The sequence below is a fragment of the Ailuropoda melanoleuca genome, chromosome 2 (assembly GCF_002007445.2).
Source record: "Ailuropoda melanoleuca isolate Jingjing chromosome 2, ASM200744v2, whole genome shotgun sequence".
NCBI lineage: Eukaryota > Metazoa > Chordata > Mammalia > Carnivora > Ursidae > Ailuropoda > Ailuropoda melanoleuca.
In genome coordinates this window covers 39151573-39175574 of record NC_048219.1, presented here as the reverse complement: position 1 = coordinate 39175574, position 24002 = coordinate 39151573, and the positions used below count along the sequence as shown (strand labels likewise).

Below are 24002 nucleotides of genomic sequence, written 5' to 3'. Positions count from 1 at the left end.
AAAAAAATAAAAATAAAAAAAATAAAACAAAAAGGAAAGTTAGAATTACACTGTCTTACTGTAGATGGTCTTGCCGATGCCATTTTTTCTAAATAGAGTGGATATTTGTACAATCAGGCTGATTACCAATTAGATTAGCTATCTGGTTTCTCTATCACTTCACTGTTGTGTGTTCTATTTAATCAATCTCATTGTTAATTTCTTTATCATTTCTATATATATATAAAGAAAATCTAATATATACTATATATTTATAAAAATGACTATATGTAATATATATGTTTATTTTAGTACTTCATTAATTGTGATTATTTTTTTAAAGGCATCTCCATTCAGAAATTTCCCAAACCACCCCAACAGATAATCCCCTTATGAAATGCTAAGAATCAATCTAAAACTAATTTTCAAATGTTCTACATAGGGGTGAGAAAACTACAGCTCACAGGCCAAATACGCCTGTTTTTTGTACAGCCTGTGAGCTAAGAATGGTTTCTTACATTTTCAAATGGTTTAAAAAAAAAAAAAAAGAGGAAGAATGTCCCATGATACACAGAAATTGCATAAAATTCAAATTTCCGTGTCCATAAACATAGTCGTGCTTATTCATTTACATATTAACTATGACTACAAGGTTGGAAGAAAGACCGTATGGCCTGCAAAGTCTGAAATATTTGCTATCTGGCCGAAAAAATTTTCAATCCTAGCTATTGGCCAGAAACATTTTGTACCCCCTGCTGGTGGGAACCTGATGGACATAGGACACAAAAATAGAGAATCCACATTAAATATATCATCACATTTCCTTGTATAGTGTATTTACAATTTACACAAACACCTTGTGATTCACTAATTTAATTTTCAAACTACCTTACGAGGGAACTAATATCACCTACTTTATAAGTAAGAAAGTGAGGCTCAGAGACAATGTGGACCTGAAACTCATCTGAAGTCTTGTGCTTCCATGTTCCGTGCTCACTTCATTACACCCAAGATGTTTTATTATCACAAGATTAATTTCCCTGTTACTGTTGCTACTTTATTATTTTATTTAGGGGATTAATGCATTAGTGGCCAGAACTAAAAAAATAATTATAATCTTAATCATTTTAACATTTCCATACATCAGAACTTTAAAGAATTAGGGAATCATTTCAAATTACCTTTCCTCTGAAGAAAACATGACATATTTCTCACATTTACGAGAGCATAAACTTTGCGAAGTTGTGTGAAACGAATACATNCCCTAGCTATTGGCCAGAAACATTTTGTACCCCCTGCTGGTGGGAACCTGATGGACATAGGACACAAAAATAGAGAATCCACATTAAATATATCATCACATTTTCTTGTATAGTGTATTTACAATTTACACAAACACCTTGTGATTCACTAATTTAATTTTCAAACTACCTTACGAGGGAACTAATATCACCTACTTTATAAGTAAGAAAGTGAGGCTCAGAGACAATGTGGACCTGAAACTCATCTGAAGTCTTGTGCTTCCATGTTCCATGCTCACTTCATTACACCCAAGATGTCTTATTATCACAAGATTAATTTCCCTGTTACTGTTGCTACTTTATTATTTTATTTAGGGGATTAATGCATTAGTGGCCAGAACTAAAAAAATAATTATAATCTTAATCATTTTAACATTTCCATACATCAGAACTTTAAAGAATTAGGGAATCATTTCAAATTACCTTTCCTCTGAAGAAAACATGACATATTTCTCACATTTACGAGAGCATAAACTTTGCGAAGTTGTGTGAAACGAATACATGGGCCTTGTTACTTGTCAAATCAGCATCAGATCTTCTTTTACCTTCCAAAAGAAGTCTGAAGTATTTGTGAACATCAAACAGCACTCTAAATTTTGATCATTTTAAAGCATAAGGATTAAAATGATAATCAAATTTGTAAAATAAGAAAGGAAATACATTGGCTTAAAATAACCAAAACGTAAGAATTTCTGAAATCCTTGAAAAATTTTTATGCAGCAAAGGACCTTATGCCTTGCCAACACACACACACACACACACACACACACAAATTCAGTGCCACTGTTTATTTAATCTCTCTATATGTGAGCAAACTTTACTTAAAACTGAAAATAGTAAAATAAAGCAAAACAAAAAAAACATTTCTTGAATTTTAAATTTGGCTTCTTTGTGAATTTTACCATTTGGGCAATTTTTCTACTCAGAAGTTAGATGTATAAATATTTAGTACTGAAATTTCATTTTTGATAGCCACAGTGGGGAGAGCACATTCTATCCACTGACCTTTGGTCAAACTGTTTCCAGAATTATTTTTCTATGAATATATTAAAACTTCTCTAAGCAAAGATCTATGCTAAGTTATTACAGGAATAACATCAAATGGGTACCACCCCAGTTCCTAACTATGACATAAACTGAGAGCAAGCCATGGTGGACAAATGAATATACAGGAATTGTTTAAAACAGTATTAGCTTTGTATATCATTTGATCAAGTCATGTATTTTAAATCTCAGTCTGGTAATCTATACAAATATTGCCCAAAAAACTACTTTGCCAATCCCCCAAATTTCAAAGGCCAAATTAATGTCCCAGACTAGTCTCATCATCAGAATCACCTGGAGCCTGGTTAAAGAGCGATCCCTAGACCCTCCACTACTGGAGAATTCAGTAGGTCTGGGGCTAAGGAATCTGTTTTCAGTAAGAGCCACAGATTGGTTCTCAAAGACTTATCCCCAAATCAGTAGCATTAGCATCCTCTGGGACTTGATAAAAATGCAAATTACTGGCTCCACCCCACATCTTGTGAATCAGGCCCAAATGAGAAGTAATGGCCTAGATAAATCTCACCAAGGAGGCAAGTTTAAGAAGCATTTTGTAAAACACAGTACTCTTCAGATTAAGATACTACCGAACAAATGGAAAATCAACAAGGATGAAAGGGAGAAATAAAAAAAAAGAGAGAGAGAGAAGAATGTAAACAAAAACAAATGAACCTTAATGTATATCAAGTTAACAGTATAACCACATGGTGGGGGGAATCCTAATTACCTTTGGAACATAGTATTCTGACCAGGCAAACTTTAGCCTTAGCAAAGGCAAAATGAGTGTAAACAAATATTGTACTCTAGTTAGTACGCTTGTTTTCCACAGTGGTATAGGTTAGCGATTCCAAAACTACATGTGTTCTAGGACTAAGCAAATGGGTTAGATAGTGTGGGAAGGGAAGCCAGGTTTCTTACTGCTGGAAAAAAAGAGAAAAAAGAAAGAGGGAAAGGGGAGGAGTAGTGAAAGGAGAGGGGAGGGGAGGAGAGGAGAGTAGAAGGAGAGGAGAGGGGAGGGGAGGGAAGGAAGAAAGAAAAAAGGAAGGCTGGAATGGATCCTGAGGTTTTGGAGCAAAATGGGAGATATTATGGGTGCCTTGGTGGCTCAGTTGGTTGTGTGTCAGACACTTGGTTTTGACTCAGGTCATGATCTCAGGGTCTCAGGGTCAAGAGATCAGGCCCTGGGTTAGGTTCCACGTTCAGTGGGGAGTGTGCTTGAGATTCTCTCTCTCCCTCTCCCCCCAACTCTCTTACTCTGTCTCTCTAAAACAAATAAATAAATCCTAAAAAATGGGAGATATTAGTATGAATACATGCTTTTAATATATGTATATACAGAGACAAAGAAATACAGATTTGTGCATATTATATATACACATCATGTGTGTATTATGTATACACATACATGTAAACTAGCTCTGTAGCTGAGAGGGCCCAGAAACAATGCCACCCAAGTAACATGAGCATCTAACTCCCAGATACAGGTTTGTAAATACCATTCTCCAATAAAAAGGAATCAGGGCTCCTTGGAGAAATGGCTAATTCCAGTGTTATAGCAAGAGAAGTATAAAATCAACCTGAAATGTCTTGTAGTACTAGAGTAAGGAAGTTGTCAAAAAAAAAAAAAATGGGACACATCAAAAGGACACAGAGGCCAACTTGAATAAATTCCCAATGGCCAAATATGGGACAACTTGAACAAAAAAAATAAAAAATGATAGTAACTGATTATAGCCCTTAAAATAAAATAAGAATCCATGAGTCCATCCTGATAGGAAGGAAGAAGGAGAAGGAGGGAAGGAGGATGGGGGGAAGAAGGAAGAAAATAAAGTGAGGATGGAGAATGGAAAGCGTACTTCCCACAGAGCCCAGCACTGTAGTCTGTACACACTAAATGTTGCTTGACTGAGTAACACTAGCCCTAAAATGTCCCAGTTAATATCGAGCACTTTTATTTATTTTATAAATAATACATCTGTCTTCTCTAAAAATTGTAATTGGATCTTTTCTATATTGCCAATTTCTCTTCTCATTATATTCATGTTTTCCTTTATATCCTTGAGCATGTGGAACATTGTAACAGTCATCCTTGTCTGCTACTTTTATTATCCCTGTCATTTCTGGATCTATTTCTATTGCCTGATTTTCTTTTCCTCCTGCTGAGGGGTTACATTTTCCTGTTCCTTCATATGTGTAGTATTTTTTATCAGATGCCAGACACTGTGAATATTACATTTTTGAGTGTTGAATTATACTGTTTTGCTTTAAAGAATGTTGGATTTTGTTCTGGCAATCAGTTCAGTTACTTGGGCACCTTTTTCTTTCAAGTTCTTTTAGGGAAAAAATAGCCTTGACTCTAGGGCTAATTTGGCCCCACTTTTAGAATGTGGCTATGATGGGGTTTCTACTGACTGTCACTGAAACTTTAATTATTCCTGGTCCTATGTAACTTTTGAGGATTGTTTAGCTTATAGTTCCTGGTGACTGCTCTCTTCCTAGTGTTTCTTACCCAACTCAGTGCTTCTTACCCAACATCATGGGCAGACTGGTAACCAGTCAAGGGGACTCCAGTACTAATTCCGTGTACTCCCTGCTTCAAGTACTCTGCCCCATAAATTCAAGCCTCCTTAAACTCTATGAACTCCTACCTCTGTCTCCTTGATTCAGCAATATCACTGGGGAACGCCTGAGTTTCCCAGCCCTGTGCCAGGTCCTGGAAATTCCCTCTACTCCAGAAAGCTTGAGTAATTCAGGATTCACTTTGTTTTTTTCCCCCGGGAATCACAGGGGTGCCTGGGTGGCTCAGTTGGTTAAGCGTCTGCCTTCAGCTCAGGTTATGATCTCAGGGTCTTGGGAGTGAGCCCCGCATTGGGCTCTCTGCTCTCTCCCTCTCCCTCTGTGCTTGCTCTCTCTCTCTCAAATCAATCAATCAATCAATCAAATCTTTAAAAAAAAAAAAAAAGGAATCACAGTTCTGTTCTGCTTCTGTCCCATATCTGGAAGTAGATGTTTCTTACATTTTATCAAGTTCTCTATTTGTTTATGGTAGAAGAATAATCCCAGACTGTATTATTCCCTCCTGGCCAGAAGCCACTTTTGTTGACTTTATATATTAACTTCTGAAAATATAATATATTCAAATAGTTCAAAACTTGATTTTCTTTAAAGGAAGCAGTGAAATCGGGTGGTGACTTGATGGAATGTGTGATCTATATCTCAAATGGGAGTTATTACAGCATGTTGTCAGCTACGAAAACTTGATAATGCAGAGAAGAAAGGGGATAATTGCAAGAGCAAAGTCCTTGTGTAAGCTACAGGGGATGGGACTGAAAACACATGAGAAAGGGTTCACTTTAGACTGGAACATAGAAAACTCATCCATGATTAAAAAAGAGGATACTGCGTGGGCACTGGTATGAACAGGCTGGTAGGTTTTGGTGAGAAAAGCAGTTATAAGAGAACCTCCCCCCTGCTCCTGTTTTCCTGCTGAAAATCAAAAGCAAGGTCATCAGGGAGTGTCTCTGGCTCTCTCTCAGGGGGGAAACCAGCTGCCATGCTGTAACATACCCTATGGAGAAATCCACACGACAAGGAACTGAAGGAGACCTTCAGTCCCAGCCTGGGAGGGACTAAGGTCTTCTGTCCATTGGCCCATGAGGAACATGGAAGCCCAGGAAGATCCTCCTGAGCTTAAGCTGCAGTTCCAGTTGACATCTTCACTGCAACCCTGGGAAAGACCTTGAGGCACGTGTCCCAGCTAAGCTGCAACTGGATTCCTGACCCACAGGGCCTGTGAGATGATAAATGATTATTGTTTTAAGCCACTAAACTTGGGATAGCTTATTATATAGCATGTACCTGGAAATGGGATGCTGCCATCCAAACACACGTAAAAATGTGGGAGTGGCTTTAGAACCAGGTGACAGGCAGAGGCTGGAAAAATTTGGAGAAGCATGATAAAGAAAGCCTAAATTGCCTTGAATAGACTGTGAGTCGAAATGTGGAGTTTGAGGACACTGCCAGTGAGGGCCCAAGAGGAAGTGAGGAACATGGATTGGAAACTGGAGGAAGGAGAATCTTATGTAGGGGCAGAAAGCTAAGTTGCACAGTATGTGCCCACTGAACTGGGCGATCTGCTGCAGGAAACTGCCAAGCAGGTGTGTGAAGGTGCCTCTTGGTTTCTTCTTGCCACAAGAGGAGAGATACACACTGACCAAAGGGCTGTTAAACAAAAGAAACCAAGAGTTGAGAGTTGTAAGATGCCTAGGCTCTCCAGATGGTGAAGATGTCACCGCTAGGAAATGGCTTCCAAGCAAAGATCAAAAAGAAGGAAGAGGAGGGCATCTCTCTAAGAGATCTGTGGGCTTTTATCTAATGGGGTGAACCCCAGTGAGATTCACAGGAGGCTGTAAGAGAACACAGCAGCAGAAACACTACTAGCTCAGACTGAAAAGGTGCAAAATGAAACAAAGACATTGGATTCCCAAAATTGTGCTGACAGGAAGCATGCTGAGAAAACTCCCCCCCACCCATTGCAGAGATGTACAGCCTTTCATGAAAAAGAAACTCAGAAGGCAGAGCCAATAAACATGAAGAATTATTCCTGATGCTGAGGTAATAGAGGGAATAAGCCTAAGGTGAGGAAGAGGGGGAGTTGGTCAAAGACTGGGATCCTTGAAACTAAAATTACAGACAGAGCATGCTTACCAGTAATGGCAAGGTCTGGAGTAGGTCTACGAGAACGGGTGGACTAGATGGGGTGAAGAAACAAGAATAGGGAAAGTAAAGCCTTCAAGAAATTGAAGATCATCCATATGGACATGGAAATCACCAATAATGCTTATGGGGGAATAGAAAAGAGACAAAGTAAACTAGGTGTTAGCAGTTACAGAAGTCCAAACTCCTTGGATGACCCTTACTTATTCATCCACCTCCACTTCTCACCATTCCCCAGCTTTATAACCCAACCAGACTGACCTTTCCACGGCCTCAAATGTCCAGATGTGACTGTGGGACCCTGCAAACGCTCCTCACTCTACCTGGTTCATCCTGTGTCCCCTCTTAATCCAGGCAGATATTTCTGGTGTCTGTCTGTGCAAGTTTTCACAAGTCCCTGTGTTTATTCCATCGCAGGCTTTTCAAAGTTTGTTATGTTCCTTGTCTTCACTGTGAGCTCCAGGAGGGCAAGGGCTGTGTCTAAGTGGTTCGACGCGGTTGCCCACACTCAGCTCAGTGCCTGGTGCACACAGTAGACATCTCATAATGGAAGAAAAGGATTTCTCTTCCAGGTCAAAGATAAAGCAGTTCTAAAAAACCACATTTCTATGGTATCTCTCCTTTGGATTCTCTACAAACATTAATATCTGAGCTCAAACAATGCTTTCCCTTAAGGGACATATTTATAGGGTTTTAAATCCCTTATAAACATTAGGTTTTAGTTCCTTTATAAAACATACTTATTTACACATGGAAGCATTTGAAAGATTTCTCTCAAGAATTCTCTAATGTCTGGAGAAGGGGATATTGATTTAAAAACTCTTCTTACAGGAATCACCAGAATTCCCCTCCCATGGAGGTCTTGTTCATTATACTGACCATTTCTTCCTCCTAATCTGAAAAGTCTTATTTAAATTATTTGGAGATCTAGTGCCCAAAGATGCACACAACAGAATTCAAGACAGAAACAGCACCTAACAATGGGTAAAATGGACATATTAACCAAATTATATAAAGGAGAGGACAATTAATGTGGGGGAAAAAAGAAAAAAACCTCCACAATATTTCTCAAATTGTATACAATTATGATAAGTTTTCCTATACTGATATTTTTAGAAACCTGAGTTCAAAATAAAAGCAGGTCAGGGTGCCTGGGTGGCTCAGTCAGTTAAGCACCCAACTCCTGATTTCAGCTCAGGTCATAATCTCAGGGTTGTGAGATGGTGCCCTGAGTTGGGCTCCGTGCTGGGTGTGGAGCCTGCTTAAGATTCTCTCTCCCTCTCCCACTGTCCCTCCCCCACCTTTTCTCTCTCCCTCTCTAAAAATAAAAATAAAATAAAATAAATAATAAAAGCAGTTCAAAAGAATCTGCTAAATTCATCATATGAGCAAGTTGAAAAATCTAGTTAATTTATCATAATTTTCTCATTTTTCTGGGTCTGACAATTTAGATGACTAGACCAATGGCTACTTGGCTGAGTGAAATGAAGTGAAATTCTCAGATGTAGCTAAGTTACTATGCAATTTTGAAATGTTCTGATATATTCATGTTTATCTTTTTCTGAAAATGCAGACCTCAAGACATAACTATAACCTATACATAATAAAATTTAAATCCTTACACATAGTCACAGAGCATTAACACTAATCACACTGCCCTAGCTCACTGATAATGTCTGCAATTCTCCTGAATAGGCACCCAGAGAATTTCTGATCACCATCCAAAATATTTAGGTCACCGTAGGAATGTGCTACATTGCAAATGAATTTTTTTCTCTGAGCTAAAAATCTATTTAGCTCAATAAAGCAGGAAATTTTCTGCTCCAAACTTCAAATATATCTCCATCCAAAAGAGTGCTTCCTTTCTTTCTCATTACTCAAAGCTGAAGTGAGCCTCCTTCATTTTAAGACCAACCTTCCATCTGTGCTCTTTTCCTGGAACTTGCTTATTTAAATATTCACTCCCTATCACAGATCTTCAATGGGTCCCCTTCTACCATATCTTCAACCTTTCTCTCCCTGCTGGGTCATTGTCTACAGACCAGAAACAAGATCATTCTTCCTTGCCCTTTAAATGTCCACCCCTGGCTATGCATTACCAATTCCACTTTACAACCTCAGTTACTTTGTGGAGCTCTAGAGATCTATGGCTCAGCCATTTCTGTTGTGAACATGTATCTAGGTTTCCTGGCTGCCCAGCATTTGTCTGGAAAATCTAACATTTCGTACAGCTCAAACACTGGCAGCTAGGAGCACATTCTCACCAATCAGACAGTCCCATTCAGGACCTTGGCCCTAAAGAGAATTGCACAAAGAAGAGGGGCTAGCAGGGGCTTCCAGAGTCATCTAGAATTCAACTGCACTCAACATCCCCCCTAAGGCTTCCACAACAATCTTGTGTTGCCATGGTTTCATGTACCTACCCAACATACAAAAGTAACCACTAAAACTGAAGCCATGTGCACCTCCGCCCCAACCATGAGCCTGCAATGCCTCCAAGACAGAGATCATAACTCTTCTTTTTTTTTTTTTTAACATTTTTAAGTTTCTTTTTTTAAAATTATTTTAATTTATAAGGATGTACTATATGTTGGCTAATTGAATTTAAATTTTAAAAAATAAATTGTTTTCATTTAAAATACAATTATTTTAAATATATAATTAATATAATTATTTTATTTAAAATATACATGACATAAAATTTACCACTTTGGTGTACAGTTCAGTGTCAGTAGTATATTCACATTATTGGGTAATCATCACCACCATCCAGCTTCAGAACTCTTCTCACTTTCCCAATCTGAAACTCTGTACATATTTAAACAATAACTCCCCATGACTTCCAACCCTAGTCCCTGGTAGGCACCATTATACTTTCTATCTTGATTCATGCTTATATAGACAGTTCCTAGCACATCACCCCTCGATGGTATGATCTCAAAAACCACAGAACTGAAGGAAATCAGTCTCTTTCTCCTTAAGCAACACAGAAAAGAACAAATCAGAAAAAAATTTTAAAGAGCTAAAAATTCACATAGTAATGATATGTATTACCACTGGAGTTATTAGAAAATTTGAATGATGTCTTAGCTGAGATTATAAGCGCACAGCTATTTAAAACCACCATTTTAGCTCTCAAATAAATATTGAGCACTTATATTTCTAAGCCAATAGAATGATCAATTAGGAGAAAAAAATTTACATGAAAGAGAAATGTATAACAAGTTTTTCCCCTCCACTCAAGTTATCTAAGACCCTGGAACTTAGGTCATCCTTCTTTCAGGATATATGCCCATCCATAACTGCAGCATCTTGCTACCTTCATCAACAGGAGGAGCAAAGAGAAAACCTAATAAAGATGAATATTGCATGAAAAATATATAAAACTGTCTTCAGAAACATACATACATACAAAAGGAAATGTAGGGAGAGGAGAGTTTTCATAATCCACTCCTGTATACAGAAGCTCTTGCATTAAAAAAACATTGTGTTGTAGAAATTTCCAAATTAATTTATTTGGTACTTACAGAACATATAAAAGATGGACCTTAAGGTCATAAGTCTTGAAAGGATTCTTAAATAATGACTCCATATAACAGATGAATAATTTCAAGTCCTCTTTCATCCAGCACTGTATGTTCCAGTTTGCACCTGAATTAAAAATAAACTGCATTAAATCTGAAAAACATTCTGAACAACTCAGTGAAAGAGAAGAACTAAATTAAATTTACCAGTGTTCTGATACAACTTCCATTACCTATTCTGAGAGAAAGAGAACTAGCTCTAACCAGCGGTATGTATCTGCCCAAGTCCCCTAGCCCCTGAGGCCCCCAGTTTCCTTTTAGGTAAAGTAAGAGAGTTAAATTCTCAAACTCTTTTTTTTTTTTTAATCTTGAACTATTTAAGTAGGACAAAAGATCTCAAAATCACCTTGCTCAGTTCATACTCGCTTTCTCAGAGAAAAGAAAATATTCAATACCAGGGCACGAGCAAATGCAGAGCAGTATTTATGTGTCTGCTTCAGCAATAAAAGCACAGTGATTCACATGTGAACTATGATTCATGTCTTAAATTCTTGTTGTTGTAATATTATAGGCCCCAAATACAACTGATACAAGTATACTTCACCGTGCACTGAAAAACTCACCTGGTAATAAATTATTGGTGATTTGTAATTTGAAAAGCAAGAGTAGCAACAACTACAAATAATGGCTAACCTAAGACAATGCTAACCTATTTCCCCAAACCTGACGGATTTCTAGCTGGTAAGGGTTTTACAACACTGTTGAGCCCTTATGATGTAAACAGCATGCCTGGTAGAATAATCAGTTGAAATCCTCAATAACTACCACTTAACCTAACAATTTTAGTTAAACTCACTAAGAAGTGACTAGTTATGCAAGTTTTATTTATGTATAATATTTAAATCTACGGCATCATAATCATTCTTCTTGAAAACCAAAGAAAGTACTAACATTTTTTGATCATTTCAAAGCTCATCACAAAGACCCTGCCTTATTAAGTTCATTCTTAGTATATTTAATAATCGCCAAATGGCTCAGTTAAGTTCCCCTACAAATTAAAAAAAAAAATTGCCTCATTTAAAATTAAATGAATTTTATTAATTAATGGCCATAGACTCATTTGGAGACACTAGAGCGTTATTACTACTAACTTGTTTTAAAACTCTGATTTTATTGTATATTTATGCTTTATTCTTATACCTAAGCTGATTTCAATAAACTGGAATGTTTCTTCCATTTAATCAGTGATGCTCAACCAGGGGCAATTTGGCCCTCAGGGGCATCTGGCAATGTTTGGAGATATGTTTTGGGGAAGGAGCTACTTGCACCTAGTAGGCAGAAGCCAGGGATGTTGCTAGACATCCTACAAGGCACAGAACAGCCCCCCCATAACCAAGAATTGTCTGGCCCAAAATGTTAATAATGTTGAGAAAGAGAAATTCTGATTAACCCCTTATAGGATATGTGTGCCTCCATTTTCATACTGTAGGTCTCTTTGTATTACTGAATCAATTGACTCTGCTCTGTTAGCTTCTCCAGAAGCCTTGGAAATCATTTTGTGGTTTTGATTTCCAGATGCAGAATTACTAACTACCCTAGCCACACTCAGTATGCATTATACTTAAACAACAAAACACCCCTTGATTTAAAATATATAATTGGCTACAGAGAGATTCCTTGCTTGAAGAAATATTATTCATAAGTGTTTTAAAATTTAACTAATTCAACAGCTGACTATTTTCTAAAGATTTTATTTATTTATTAGAGACAGAGAGACAGACAGAGAACATGAGCCAGGGGTGGGGGAAAGGCAGAGGGAGAGGGAGAAACAGACTCCCCACTGAGCAGGGAGCCTGACCGGGCTCAATCCCAGGACCCTGAGATCATGACTTGAGTGGAAGGCAGACACTTAACCGACTGAGCCACCCAAGCACCCCCAACAGTTACATATTTTGAGTATTTTACCTATTCAACAAAATTAGGTGTGCTTTTTCTATTTTAAAATAAATTTAGAAGATTACAAGAAATGGATTTATAGGTAAAAAGAGTTCCCTCATTCCATTTTTATAAGATATAAAATAATGGGGAGCTCATTAGTTTGGTCACATTCGATGAATCATAATCTTATTACTAATATAAAATGATGATACATGTTAAGAATCCCATCCATAGGGGCGCCTGGGTAGCGCAGTCATTAAGCGTCTGCCTTCGGCTCAGGGCATGATCCCGGCGTTCCGGGATGGAGTCCCATCGGGCTCCTCCGCTGGGAGCCTGCTTCTTCCTCTCCCACTCCCCTGCTGTGTTCCCTCTCTCGCTGGCTGTCTCTCTGTCACATAAATAAATAAAATCTTAAAAAAAAAAAAAAGAATCCCATCCATATTACATCTATTTCATACACGTTTCAGAGAATGAAAACATTTTGTTTAAAACAGTTAACAGGTAATGCTTAGAACATTAATATACTTACCTATTTGTTGAAAAACTAAAGAATTTACTGTTGAAATAAATGCCTTCCCTTCAATGTTGTCTGCATGTACAGAACAGTTTTTCTCTTCCTTGCTCCAAAAGCAACAGTGGAAAGTTGTTTTGGAAGATAAGTTAGAGAAGTAGGTAGTACTCGAATTCAATTTAGCTTCGACAACCGCCTCATAATGTTCATTCAAATTGGAAGTGTTCTTTGAGATTCCAGTTGGCAAGAGGAAGTCATAGGTTGTGTTTGGTGGCATGCAAGACAGCTTAAATCTCCAGGGAGTAATCGGATATGCCAAGTTAAAGGCAGTTGTCAAATAAATAAATTCTGTTAGGATATTAAAAAGACACACAGAAAAACAATCATTTTGACTAAGACATAAATAGGAAGTCTCTAAGATTAAACCATGTAGTGGTCAGTTATTTAACTTTCTATGTGCTCAATCTGTGCCTAATGCAGAGCTCTGTGCTTCCATTTTACAATGTGTGATACTTGGAAGGGTACATTAATTTACTGAGACAACTTCACCTTTTAGCTCCTCTTTTTGGAAATTCATGCTTCATTTTCCTCATTAAGCAGCCTTCTATATTTTATTTTAATGAAAAAAATTAGAGATAAATAGTTCAATTACTTTTTCTAAAAAAATTATTTTAATGAACTTTCAGCATAAGTTGGAAATATCTGCATGTGCAATTATATAAACAAATATTAAAAATGCTGTTTTAATATTTCTTAAAGAAAATAATAGCAAAATGTTAGCACTACAAGTGTTTTTAGAAAGGGTTTGTCTTCAGCATCAGGACAGCTGGATGATCTCTTGAATCTACCCATGATCCTCAGATAGATGACATTGTCGAAGACATGTCATTAATGTACTCTCCAAGAATCAATGTATAATGACAGGAAAATTCCATTGCTGATTAAAGACAATTCTCGCTTTTTAGACATATAAAAATTAAGAATAATTACATAATCTCATACTCCCAAAATTCTCAAAAGTGGTACTTGTTTTTTAATAAGTAATTGCTTGAAAATAAAATAATAATTAATTCTCAATAATTCTTTCTTTTGCAAGTTATTCATATAATTCGATAGCTGTGTTGTCTCACATACAAACCAACGCAGAATGAGAATTCTGAGAATTCTGCATGGATTTGCATGGAATGAGAATTTTGAAGAATTAGGGTAAACATAAAAATGTAAGAAAATAGCAATTTTTAAAAAATCCATTCCCCCAAAAATGTTGTTTTAAATTATAAAAGTAATATATGTAAAAATATCTAAACAATATATAGGTAATGACTGTTAAAGTTTGACTTCTAAACTTTTCCATAAAAATGAACTAACATAAAAATGTATCAGATGCGAAAATTAAAGCAAACATGACTAACACAACTAATATTATTTTGCCCATACTGATAACAATGAGGTATCACAACATCACCAAAAGTGACTCCTCATTACAATTGTGTTCTTTTGGACTTCATCTTTCTAACATATGTTTCTGAAATAAGCACATGTCAATAAAAATAGGTTATTTTTTTGGTTTTACAAAACTATGAATATTTGTTGGTGTTAATTAAAAGCACATTTTCTAGCTGCACATGGAATATTCAGTTGGCTGAACTGAAATGAGCCTAAAATCCTCAAAGAAGTATTTGAAATTTAAAATGTAAAAATGAATATCATAGACATAGCAACTATTGAATCAGTTTAATTAAAATATGGTTCTATTTTGCATGTTTCTTTTGCAAATAGTATTTCTTTCCCTCCAGATGAACCCTAAACAGCCAGGAGTCCAGAATTTGCATCTGAAGGCATATGTTATCATGGTAACAACACCCCAAGAACGCTTCTGATTCACAAAACTTCATCAAACAACAAACCTTTTGGAAAGCCAAGGTGAAACACATTGAGTGGAGCCTAATAAAAATTAGAAAATATAAGAGAGAATGAATATGTTGTTACTTTTTGATAGTCCCTTGTGGCATAGGTTTTTTGAAATCTGTTAACAGTGGAGTTATCATGGGTATTTTCTGTAAATATATAGATGGCTACAAGGAGAACGAACAGTATGCACAAGGGAGGCTTGTGGAGACACTCATAAGAGCACCTTCAGATTGGATTAGCCAAGGAGATGCTCGGAACACACAGCGGACAGCTGGATGATCTCCCAATATGGCTGCCAGACAAAATGGGTTTTGTTAAAAATAGCCTGACTTTAATTTTTTAAAATTTTTTAAAGATTTTATTTATTTACTTGGCAGAGAAAGCACCAGCAGGAGGATCAGCAGGCAGAGGGAGAGGGAAGAAGCAGTCTCCTTGGGGCGCCTGGGCTGCTCAGTCATTAAGCGTCTGCCTTTGGCTCAGGTCATGATCCCAGGGTCCTGGGATCAAGCCCCACATCGGGCTTCCTGCTCAGCAGGACACCTGCTTCTCCCACTCCCACGCCCCCTGCTTGTGTTCCCTCTCTCTCCCTATCTCTGTCAAATAAATAAATAAAATCTTTTTTTAAAAAAAGAAGCAGTGTCCTTACTCAGCAAGAAGTCTGATGCAGGGCTTGATCCCATGACTCTGGGATCATGACCTGAGCTGAAGGTAGACGCTTAACCAACTGAGCCACCCAGGCACCCCTACCCTGACTTTAATTTTTAAAAACTTGGAACACAGCCCCAATTAGATGATTTGTGTGTGTGTGTTTTTTTTTAATCAAAATATCTCTAGAATGCAGTGAGAAACAAGTGAGGGAATAGTATGCTCAAGTCATTGATGGGGCGGCTGGGCGGCTCAGTTGCTTAAGTGTCTGCTTTCTGCTCAAGTCATGATCTCCAGGTCCTGGATGGAGTCAGGCCTCTGGCTCCCTGCTCAGTGGAGAGTCTGCTTCTCCCTCTCCCTCGGGCCCTCCTCTCTCCCCCACTCATGCTCTTTCTCTCTCTCTCTCAAATCAATCAATAAAATCTTTTTAAAAAGTCATTGGCAATGTGTGACTAACTTCAAACAGAAGCATGCTATGGTTCACGGTAGTTAAAATATCGACATTAAAAAAATCATCTGTAAGTTTTCTCTTGAGGATATTCCTGCAATGGGGAGGGGGAAGATTAGTATACATTTAATTCTTCTTCTGGTGGTATTCAAGATGGAAATTTTCAGCGTAAACACCATCCCTTGATAATATCCCCTTATAACACTACACTTGTCATTGTCTACAGGAGTTATAATGTGGGATAGCGTTTAAAATGATAGCTCCCTTCCATTTGAGAATAAATCCATTATTTTGTGTCATAGCAATATATTTTACATATTATCACCAAGTAAACTGCTCCTTGATACAGAGCATTGATTTTGACTATCACCTGATATATACACATTTATAATTTAATAATGCAACATTTACTAAAATAAAATTAAAACATTCAAGTGTCACCATATCTTGTTTCTACACATGTATAAGGGTGTTGGTGTGCATAAATAAATTTTCTGTACTACAAAAGAAAACAAAGTTAAAAAGCAAACAATGGGCAGGAAGAAAAAATTTGCAAAACATAATAAATAGTTAAGGATTTGTGATGATTAAGGTTATGGATCAACTTGTCTAGGTTCATGGGGTGCTCAGTCATTTGGTCAAACAGTAGTTTGGGTGTGTCTGTGAAGATGTTCTGGATAAATTTAACATTTGAATCAGTAAAATGAGAAAAGCAGATTGCCCTCCCTAACGTGGATGGGCCTTATGGATCAATTGGAGACTTGAATAGAACAAAAAGCGTGACTTAGAGGGAACTCCTACTGCCTGACTGACATCAGTCTTTTCCTTCCTTTGGATTCAAACTGAAACATCAGCTCTTCTTGGGTCTCAAGCCTGCAGTAGCCAGACTGGAATTTACCCCATCAGCTCTCCTGGCTCTCCAGCCTACCAACTGCAGATCATGGGACTTCCCAACCTCCACCATCTTGTGAGCCAAGTCTTTATAAGAAATCTCTCTCTCCTCTATAAATCCTCCTGGTTCTTTTTCTGGAGAACCCTGACTAATATAGTACTAAATATCAGTGACATTCTAAAATTTCAAAAACTCACGAAGATAAAATCCAGCAACAAAATGGTCAAAGTACATGATTTAGAAAATTGCATAAGAAATATAAATGGTCAATAAACAGGGCTCAACCTCACAAAGAGTCAAGTAAATACAACTGAAATGAGATGTCATGTTTTCCTTATCTGACAGAGCAAAAAGGTAGAGGGATAATATACATCTTTGACAGAAATGCAATGGGATAGCATTCATATATTTGTGTTGGTACCACAAACTCTACAAAGCTTTGGGGAGAAGATTTCACAGTACCTATCAAATTTTTAAATGCACATACTATTTAGCATAGAAATTCCTCTTTAATAATTAATCAACAGGAATATTCTCCCAAATAAACAAAGATATATGTATACGGATTTCAATGCAGCATTATTTGTTACAGATAAAAAAATGTCTATCAATGGGAAATTGGTCAAATCAGTTAATAATTTAAGGTATACTCATAAGTTCATTGTTATGCAATCATTCAATGAATAAGCATATCAGTAAGTACTCAGTAAAAAAAAAAAGCTGTCATGATAAATTGAAAAACTATTAAACAGAAAAAGAAAAACAAAGAACAATAGGTATATCCAATTCTATTTTTGCAGCCATAGATATGAATTGTGTGTGTTTGTGCTATAGTTCTGGAAAGCTACACATCAGGGTTTTCCCGAGACTGGAAAGGGTTTTCATTTTCACACTTACACTTCGGTTTGGTTTATATTTTTAATCACGAGTATGAGAATTCCTAACTCCAGACAGGGGAAATTCTGCTAGCCAATAAAAGAAACAGCAACTCTAAGGACAAAATCTCTTACATATGGACATTTAAAAAGCAAATTACTTACCCCAGTGTAACAAAGCCACACAGAATTTTTGACAAGTCATCTTACTTCAGAGAAGTAGACCTGAAAAACAGTACATCTAAAACAAACACACACATACAGTACACAAAAACACCTGACATCTATCTATACAAGCTGTCTGAGAAAATATAAAAGGAAAAGAATTATGAATAAGTCTTTAAATTTTAATCTTCTATAATACNCCATGAAGTCTACTCAATTTGAAATACATCATGAGTAAGATTACTTGTACTAGGACATCATGAATTAGAATGGCAGCATAATTTTAATACATTGGGCTTTGATTTGTTACGAAAGCCTAAAGGCTTTTGTTGTTCCAGTGTTTTTTTGTTATCTCAAAAATTGGGGATTCAGTTCACTACACAAAGTTAATCTGACGTGAAAAGCTCTGAATTAGGTGTCAGGAGTCTTGAATGCCAATCTAGACTCTTCGACGAATCAGCAGTAGGACTTGGGACTTCAACACTCTAGACCTCAGGTTCCCCGTGTACAAATTCCCCGGGATGGATGAGCTCTACAATCCCTTCAAGAGCTTCCCATGATACTGAGAGATTTTTAAATAAAAATAGAAATCACAGCTTTACCACAAAGAATATTATAAAATATGAAGTGAGAAACATGTCTCAGAAGTCACATCTGAGAATTGGTACCATGTGATAAGTAAACAGGAAAACATGTTTGTTTAGTTCATGACTTAATAACTCTCGGGAAGAAAAGGGAAGAGCATAAACATTTTGCAGTCTGATAAATTTGTTTTTCAGCCTCTCGGTTTTTCATCAGAAGTTTGGTTCTTTATACACTGATATCACAACGTGTCTTTAGGGTTGCCAAACAAATGGTTCAAACAAATGGTTCAGTCTTTGGACTCCTTATTATCTAATTATATGAATTTTTTGATACATGTTTATGATACAAAATTTTCTCCTAAGGGGAGGCTGCTGGGGGGGACAGGTAAAGTAAGTGATGGGGATTAAGATGTGCACTTGTGATGAGCACCGGGTATTGTATGGAAGTGTTGAATCACTAAATTTTATACCTGAAACTAATATTACACTGTATGTTAGATAACTGGAATTTAAATAAAAATTTCTTAAAAATATCTCTTAAAATAAACCCAAGTGCAAGTTTCATAATCAGGATGTGTCATAGATATAACACATCATTAGACTAAGTGTTTTGAAAGAACCGATTGGTGGCAAATAATCAGTCCAACAATTGATTTGACTCAAGTGATCTGCTGAGTCAAATGACCAAACAGATCAGTTGTTTTTGCTTATATAAGACAAGTGTTCTTTTATTTAATGTTCCATGCAAAACACCAACTATTCTTATGGTTTGAATTCTTGCAGGCAGGTTTCACTCTTACATAACAGCGAAACAATCACAAAAATGAAAAGGGCATAGACGCAACCTTGAAGAGAGTGTGAAATGTGGTCCCTTATATAGACTCAATGAGACAAATACTTATACAACCCTACATTGTACCAGAAAGGAATATATAAAGAGATTTACAAAAACAACAAGTAATACCCAAAAAAGGGCAGAAATTTTTAAACTGTGAGGAAAAAAAAATCAAGCAAAGTGAAAACTAATGGTAAGATGACCAAAATGAGTGTAATATACAAAATGCCATTAAGTTAAATTCACTTTTTAAAGATGAACTCTTAATTTCCTTTATGCTTTCTTATGATCACATTGTTCAATTATAAATTCAGAGTACTTTTAAAATAAAACGAGACCAACAGCTTAAAGGAAATGTTCAAATAATCCCAACACTAAGAACAGAAAGAAATTTTGCCTGAGAAACTCCAAAACAGGTACCATCCTCATGAACATCCTAACAGTACCAGAGCTTCACGGGAACTTCACAGTTCAACAGCTTCTCAGCCCCTCCACTGCTAATACCCTGTTCTAAGCCACCATTATTTCTTCCCTGGACAGTCAGAAGAGCCTCCTAACTGGTCTCCCTGCTGCTGCTCTTACTCCCAGTTCAGTCTATTCTCAGTGCAGCAGCCAGAGTGGTCTAGATCATGTCTGTCTTGCCCCAAACACTAGTACTCTCCTTTTCATTCTGAGTCCAAGTCTGAGCCCTGCACAGAACTACAAGGTCCTGGATCTTGACTGCCCCTCTGACCTCATCAACTACTGCTCTTCCTTTGTTCATGTCCCCTTCTCAGAGCCTTTCCTGACTAGCCCACCTAAAATTTCAACACCTTCCCCACCCCAACATGGCATAGCTGCTGTTCTGCTAAATTTTCTCCTTATTATTTCACATTATCTAATGTGAATATGACTTCTCGTTTTTCTTGCTCATTGTCTAACTTTCGCCAGTAGAATGTAAACTCCACTAGACCAAGAGATTTTTTTTTTACTATTTCGTTTTCAGCATTATATCCTTCACACATTATATCCTTTGCCTGCCTCTCACCTTCTAGGTGCTTTCTATATATCAACTGAATGAATGAGTGAATGAATGAATGAATGAATGGCATGATATGAATCTTTCTTGAAATATTCTTCAAAATAGGCTGGCAGCATCATACCAAGAAAATAACAACAATCTTCAAAAGATGCATTCTATGGATAACAAAGATGTGATACACACACACATATGCATGCACACACGCACACGTGCACACACACACACAGGAATACTATGCAGCCATAAAAAAAGGATGAGATCTTGCCATACGTGACAAGATGGATGGACAACATAGCTGCTAAGTGTAATAAGTCAGACTGAGAGAGACAAATACCATGTGATTTCACTTGTATGTGGAACCTAAAAAAAACAAAACAAATGAATAAACAAACAGAAAGCAGAATCAGACTTATAAATACACAGAACAAACTGATTGCTGCCAAGCACCACCTTAACCATTTTTAAATATGGATCTTGTTGGGGTGCCTGGGTGGCTCAGTCAGTTAGGCGTCAGACTCTTGATTTTGGCTCAGGTCATGATCTCAGGGTTGTGAGATCAAGCCCCACGTAGAGCTCCACAGCACAGTCTGCTTGGGATTCTCTCTTCCTCTTCCTCTGCCCCTCCCTCCCCCCATTCTCTCTCTAAAACAAGGAAATAAAATCCTTTAAAAAATAAATAAATATGGATATTGTTGAGAATTTGGTAAGAGCAAGGTACCATCTGCCAGGAGGAGACACGTACACCCAAAATTAGGGCTATAATTTCAGGAGGTTAACAAACTCTCTGAAATTTATCCAAAGCTCCCAGATTAAGGGTTCCTGATGTAGATAAATAAATGGAGTCCACATTCCTCAGGCAATCCTCCGTAAGTATAGCTCCTATAAACTGAGCCACTGATAGACATCAAGCTATGAGGAGTTTGAGATAATATTGCCTAACATTCCCCATGGAATATAGTCATTCTATGTTGACAGTTAAGATAAATAATGTGTTTTATTTGAAATCATAAAATAGTCTACGGCCATACCACCCTGAATGCGCCCGATCTCATCTGAAATCTTCATAAAATATACAAAAATTCATTCATAGGCTGATCTAAACGATCCATCCATAACACCTAGATGTGCAGTCAGTAATTCAATTTTCACAATCCACCAGAATAAGCATATTAAACACATCACTGGCTCTTGAGTTATTATTATAAACTTCAAACAAAAGGAAAAATAAAAATCTATATTCTCCTGAATGATCATATTATGGGTTTTCAGAAGAAAATCAGACTTTAACTTCTATCATAGAAAATTCTTTGTGCATCTTTATGTATCAAATTCTACTTAAATATAAAGCAGAATAGTCTCAATTTGTGTTTGAGTGGAAGAAAGAAGTTATTTACAACTTGCTCCAATGATCTCACAAAGTCTCTAGGTTTGTAGAAAAGTTGATGAGTAAGAAAAGCAATTCTGACAATTCTGTTGTCTTGATGAGTAAACCCAATGAGCGCCATCTGCCACTAATTCTTGCTTTTATTTTCTGCTAGAGAGGAGCCCATTTTTCACTTAAACAACACCATTTAAGTATTGTATTTAAATATAAATGAAAAACCCTATTACTTCAAGTGTCAAAATAAACATAGCCTGGTCTATCTCTACTAACCTTGTCATTATAAGTATGTTTACTTCTATTTCTTCACGTAGGATAGAAATTGGTTATGCTATTCCTTCCCATCAAGTAACTGTTACAGACTTAAATTATTTTAAAATTTAAGAAAAAAAAACCCTTCCATCATCTTGGTATAAGCATTTGTCACTTTGAAAACTTAATTTCAAGTGTTTTAATTCCTGAGATGATTCTAATTACATGATCTTGTTGTAAATTAATTCCTTGAAAATACAGAGGGATAAGCTATGATTCAGAGACTTAGGTACCATAGAGTCAACAAAGTTGAGTCAGAATAAGCATCTTACCTACAAAGTAATTTAAAAATCTGTACATAAATTAACTTATTTAATCATTAACTATATACGTTACCACACAAGAGACTAGAAATATAAAAATTAATAAGAAATCATCATTTATTTTAACAAGTAACATCATTTTATGACTTTTTTATATATCAAAGTTCTATAATATCAATATGAGTAAAGTACCATGGGACTTCACATTCAAGATGACAAAGTAAACAAATAAACTGATCTTCTCTTACTCCTGAGATGTCTTTAGAATTATAATAAAGTAAATCATTATCAACCAATAGAACAGAGAATGAGAGGGGACCAGCAGCAAAAGAGAGATTTTTAACAAATTTCTGGAAGACGAAGCAAAGACTAATGAAGCAAAATGAAGGAAGTGACCACGTAGGATATTTGGGGAAGGAGCTATCATCAATGAAGAAACAAATTTATTTAGAAAAACTAAATAGATGCTCTGAATGGTAAAGGGCAGGGTGACATGGGCCCAAAAGTAGAGACGGTTTGGGTCTGTATATGTAGTATCTGACTTTCTTTATCCTTTTATGAACAATCCATAGCAGCCCAATCTAACTCCCCGTAATTGTCAGAGGAGTGGTTTACAAAAAAGAGAAACAACTCTGGCTAGCTTAAATAGAANCACGTAGGATATTTGGGGAAGGAGCTATCATCAATGAAGAAACAAATTTATTTAGAAAAACTAAATAGATGCTCTGAATGGTAAAGGGCAGGGTGACATGGGCCCAAAAGTAGAGACGGTTTGGGTCTGTATATGTAGTATCTGACTTTCTTTATCCTCTTATGAACAATCCATAGCAGCCCAATCTAACTCCCCGTAATTTTCAGAGGAGTGGTTTACAAAAAAGAGAAACGACTCTGGCTAGCTTAAATAGAAAAAAAAAATCACTAAAATTATTGGGTACCTCACAGAACCTCAGTGAGAGCCAGAGAACCTGATAATGAAGCACACAGCCAAGAACCTCACCCAAAATCCCATGTCAAATTGCTCTAGAAAAGATAACCCTGCTACCATGCTAAGACATTGTATGTTATAACTGAAACCTCAATGCCTACTACCTCTGAGTTCCTCTGAGCTCATTTGTTCTTCCATATCCCACACTTCTGATCTAAGATTTGGCATTAATGCCTCTCACTGCTAGGGCCTAGTTCACAGTCTACATATAGGCAACCAGGAAACTTGGGAAAATAGGGATTTATAAGGTGGGGAAATCCCCAAACACAGACAAAAAATATCCAAAGATGTCAAACAGCCAAAGAGAATAAAAAATTGTTCCATATACTCCTATATATAAAGGACTTAAAAAGTACAAGTTATATGAGGAGAACTTGGGCTTTTAGTATAGACGTGATACAAACAAGGTAAAGAACTTACATGTTCTGATATCTAGGGGGACAGACCTTCTGCATAAAAGGCCACTCCCTGCTCAAGTGCCTAGAATAAAGCCTAGCAGTTGACAAACACTGCCCATATGCACAGAATTCACATTTTCCTATTTTTTCCCTTAACAGCCACATTGAATGGAGCTATGAATTAAGACATGGACTTCAGCATAATGAAAAAATGTTGTAAAAAGAAGGAAAAAAGAGAAGAAAACCTACCACAGGGGATGTGGATAAATCAGAG

General features: G+C 36.7%; 1 protein-coding gene across 1 annotated transcript in view; it reads right to left on the bottom strand.

The window, feature by feature from the left end:
• The window catches only part of LEPR (leptin receptor), a 96981-nt gene that overhangs the window by 60863 nt on the left and 12116 nt on the right, over positions 1-24002 (bottom strand). Inside the window, exons 2-4 of the mRNA XM_034641391.1 lie at positions 17950-18009; positions 13032-13361; positions 10568-10691 (exon numbers count right to left, since the gene is read on the bottom strand). Coding sequence (XP_034497282.1) covers positions 10568-10691; positions 13032-13361; positions 17950-17989 — 494 coding nt within the window. The 5' untranslated portion in view covers positions 17990-18009. The remainder of the gene's footprint in view (positions 1-10567; positions 10692-13031; positions 13362-17949; positions 18010-24002) is intronic.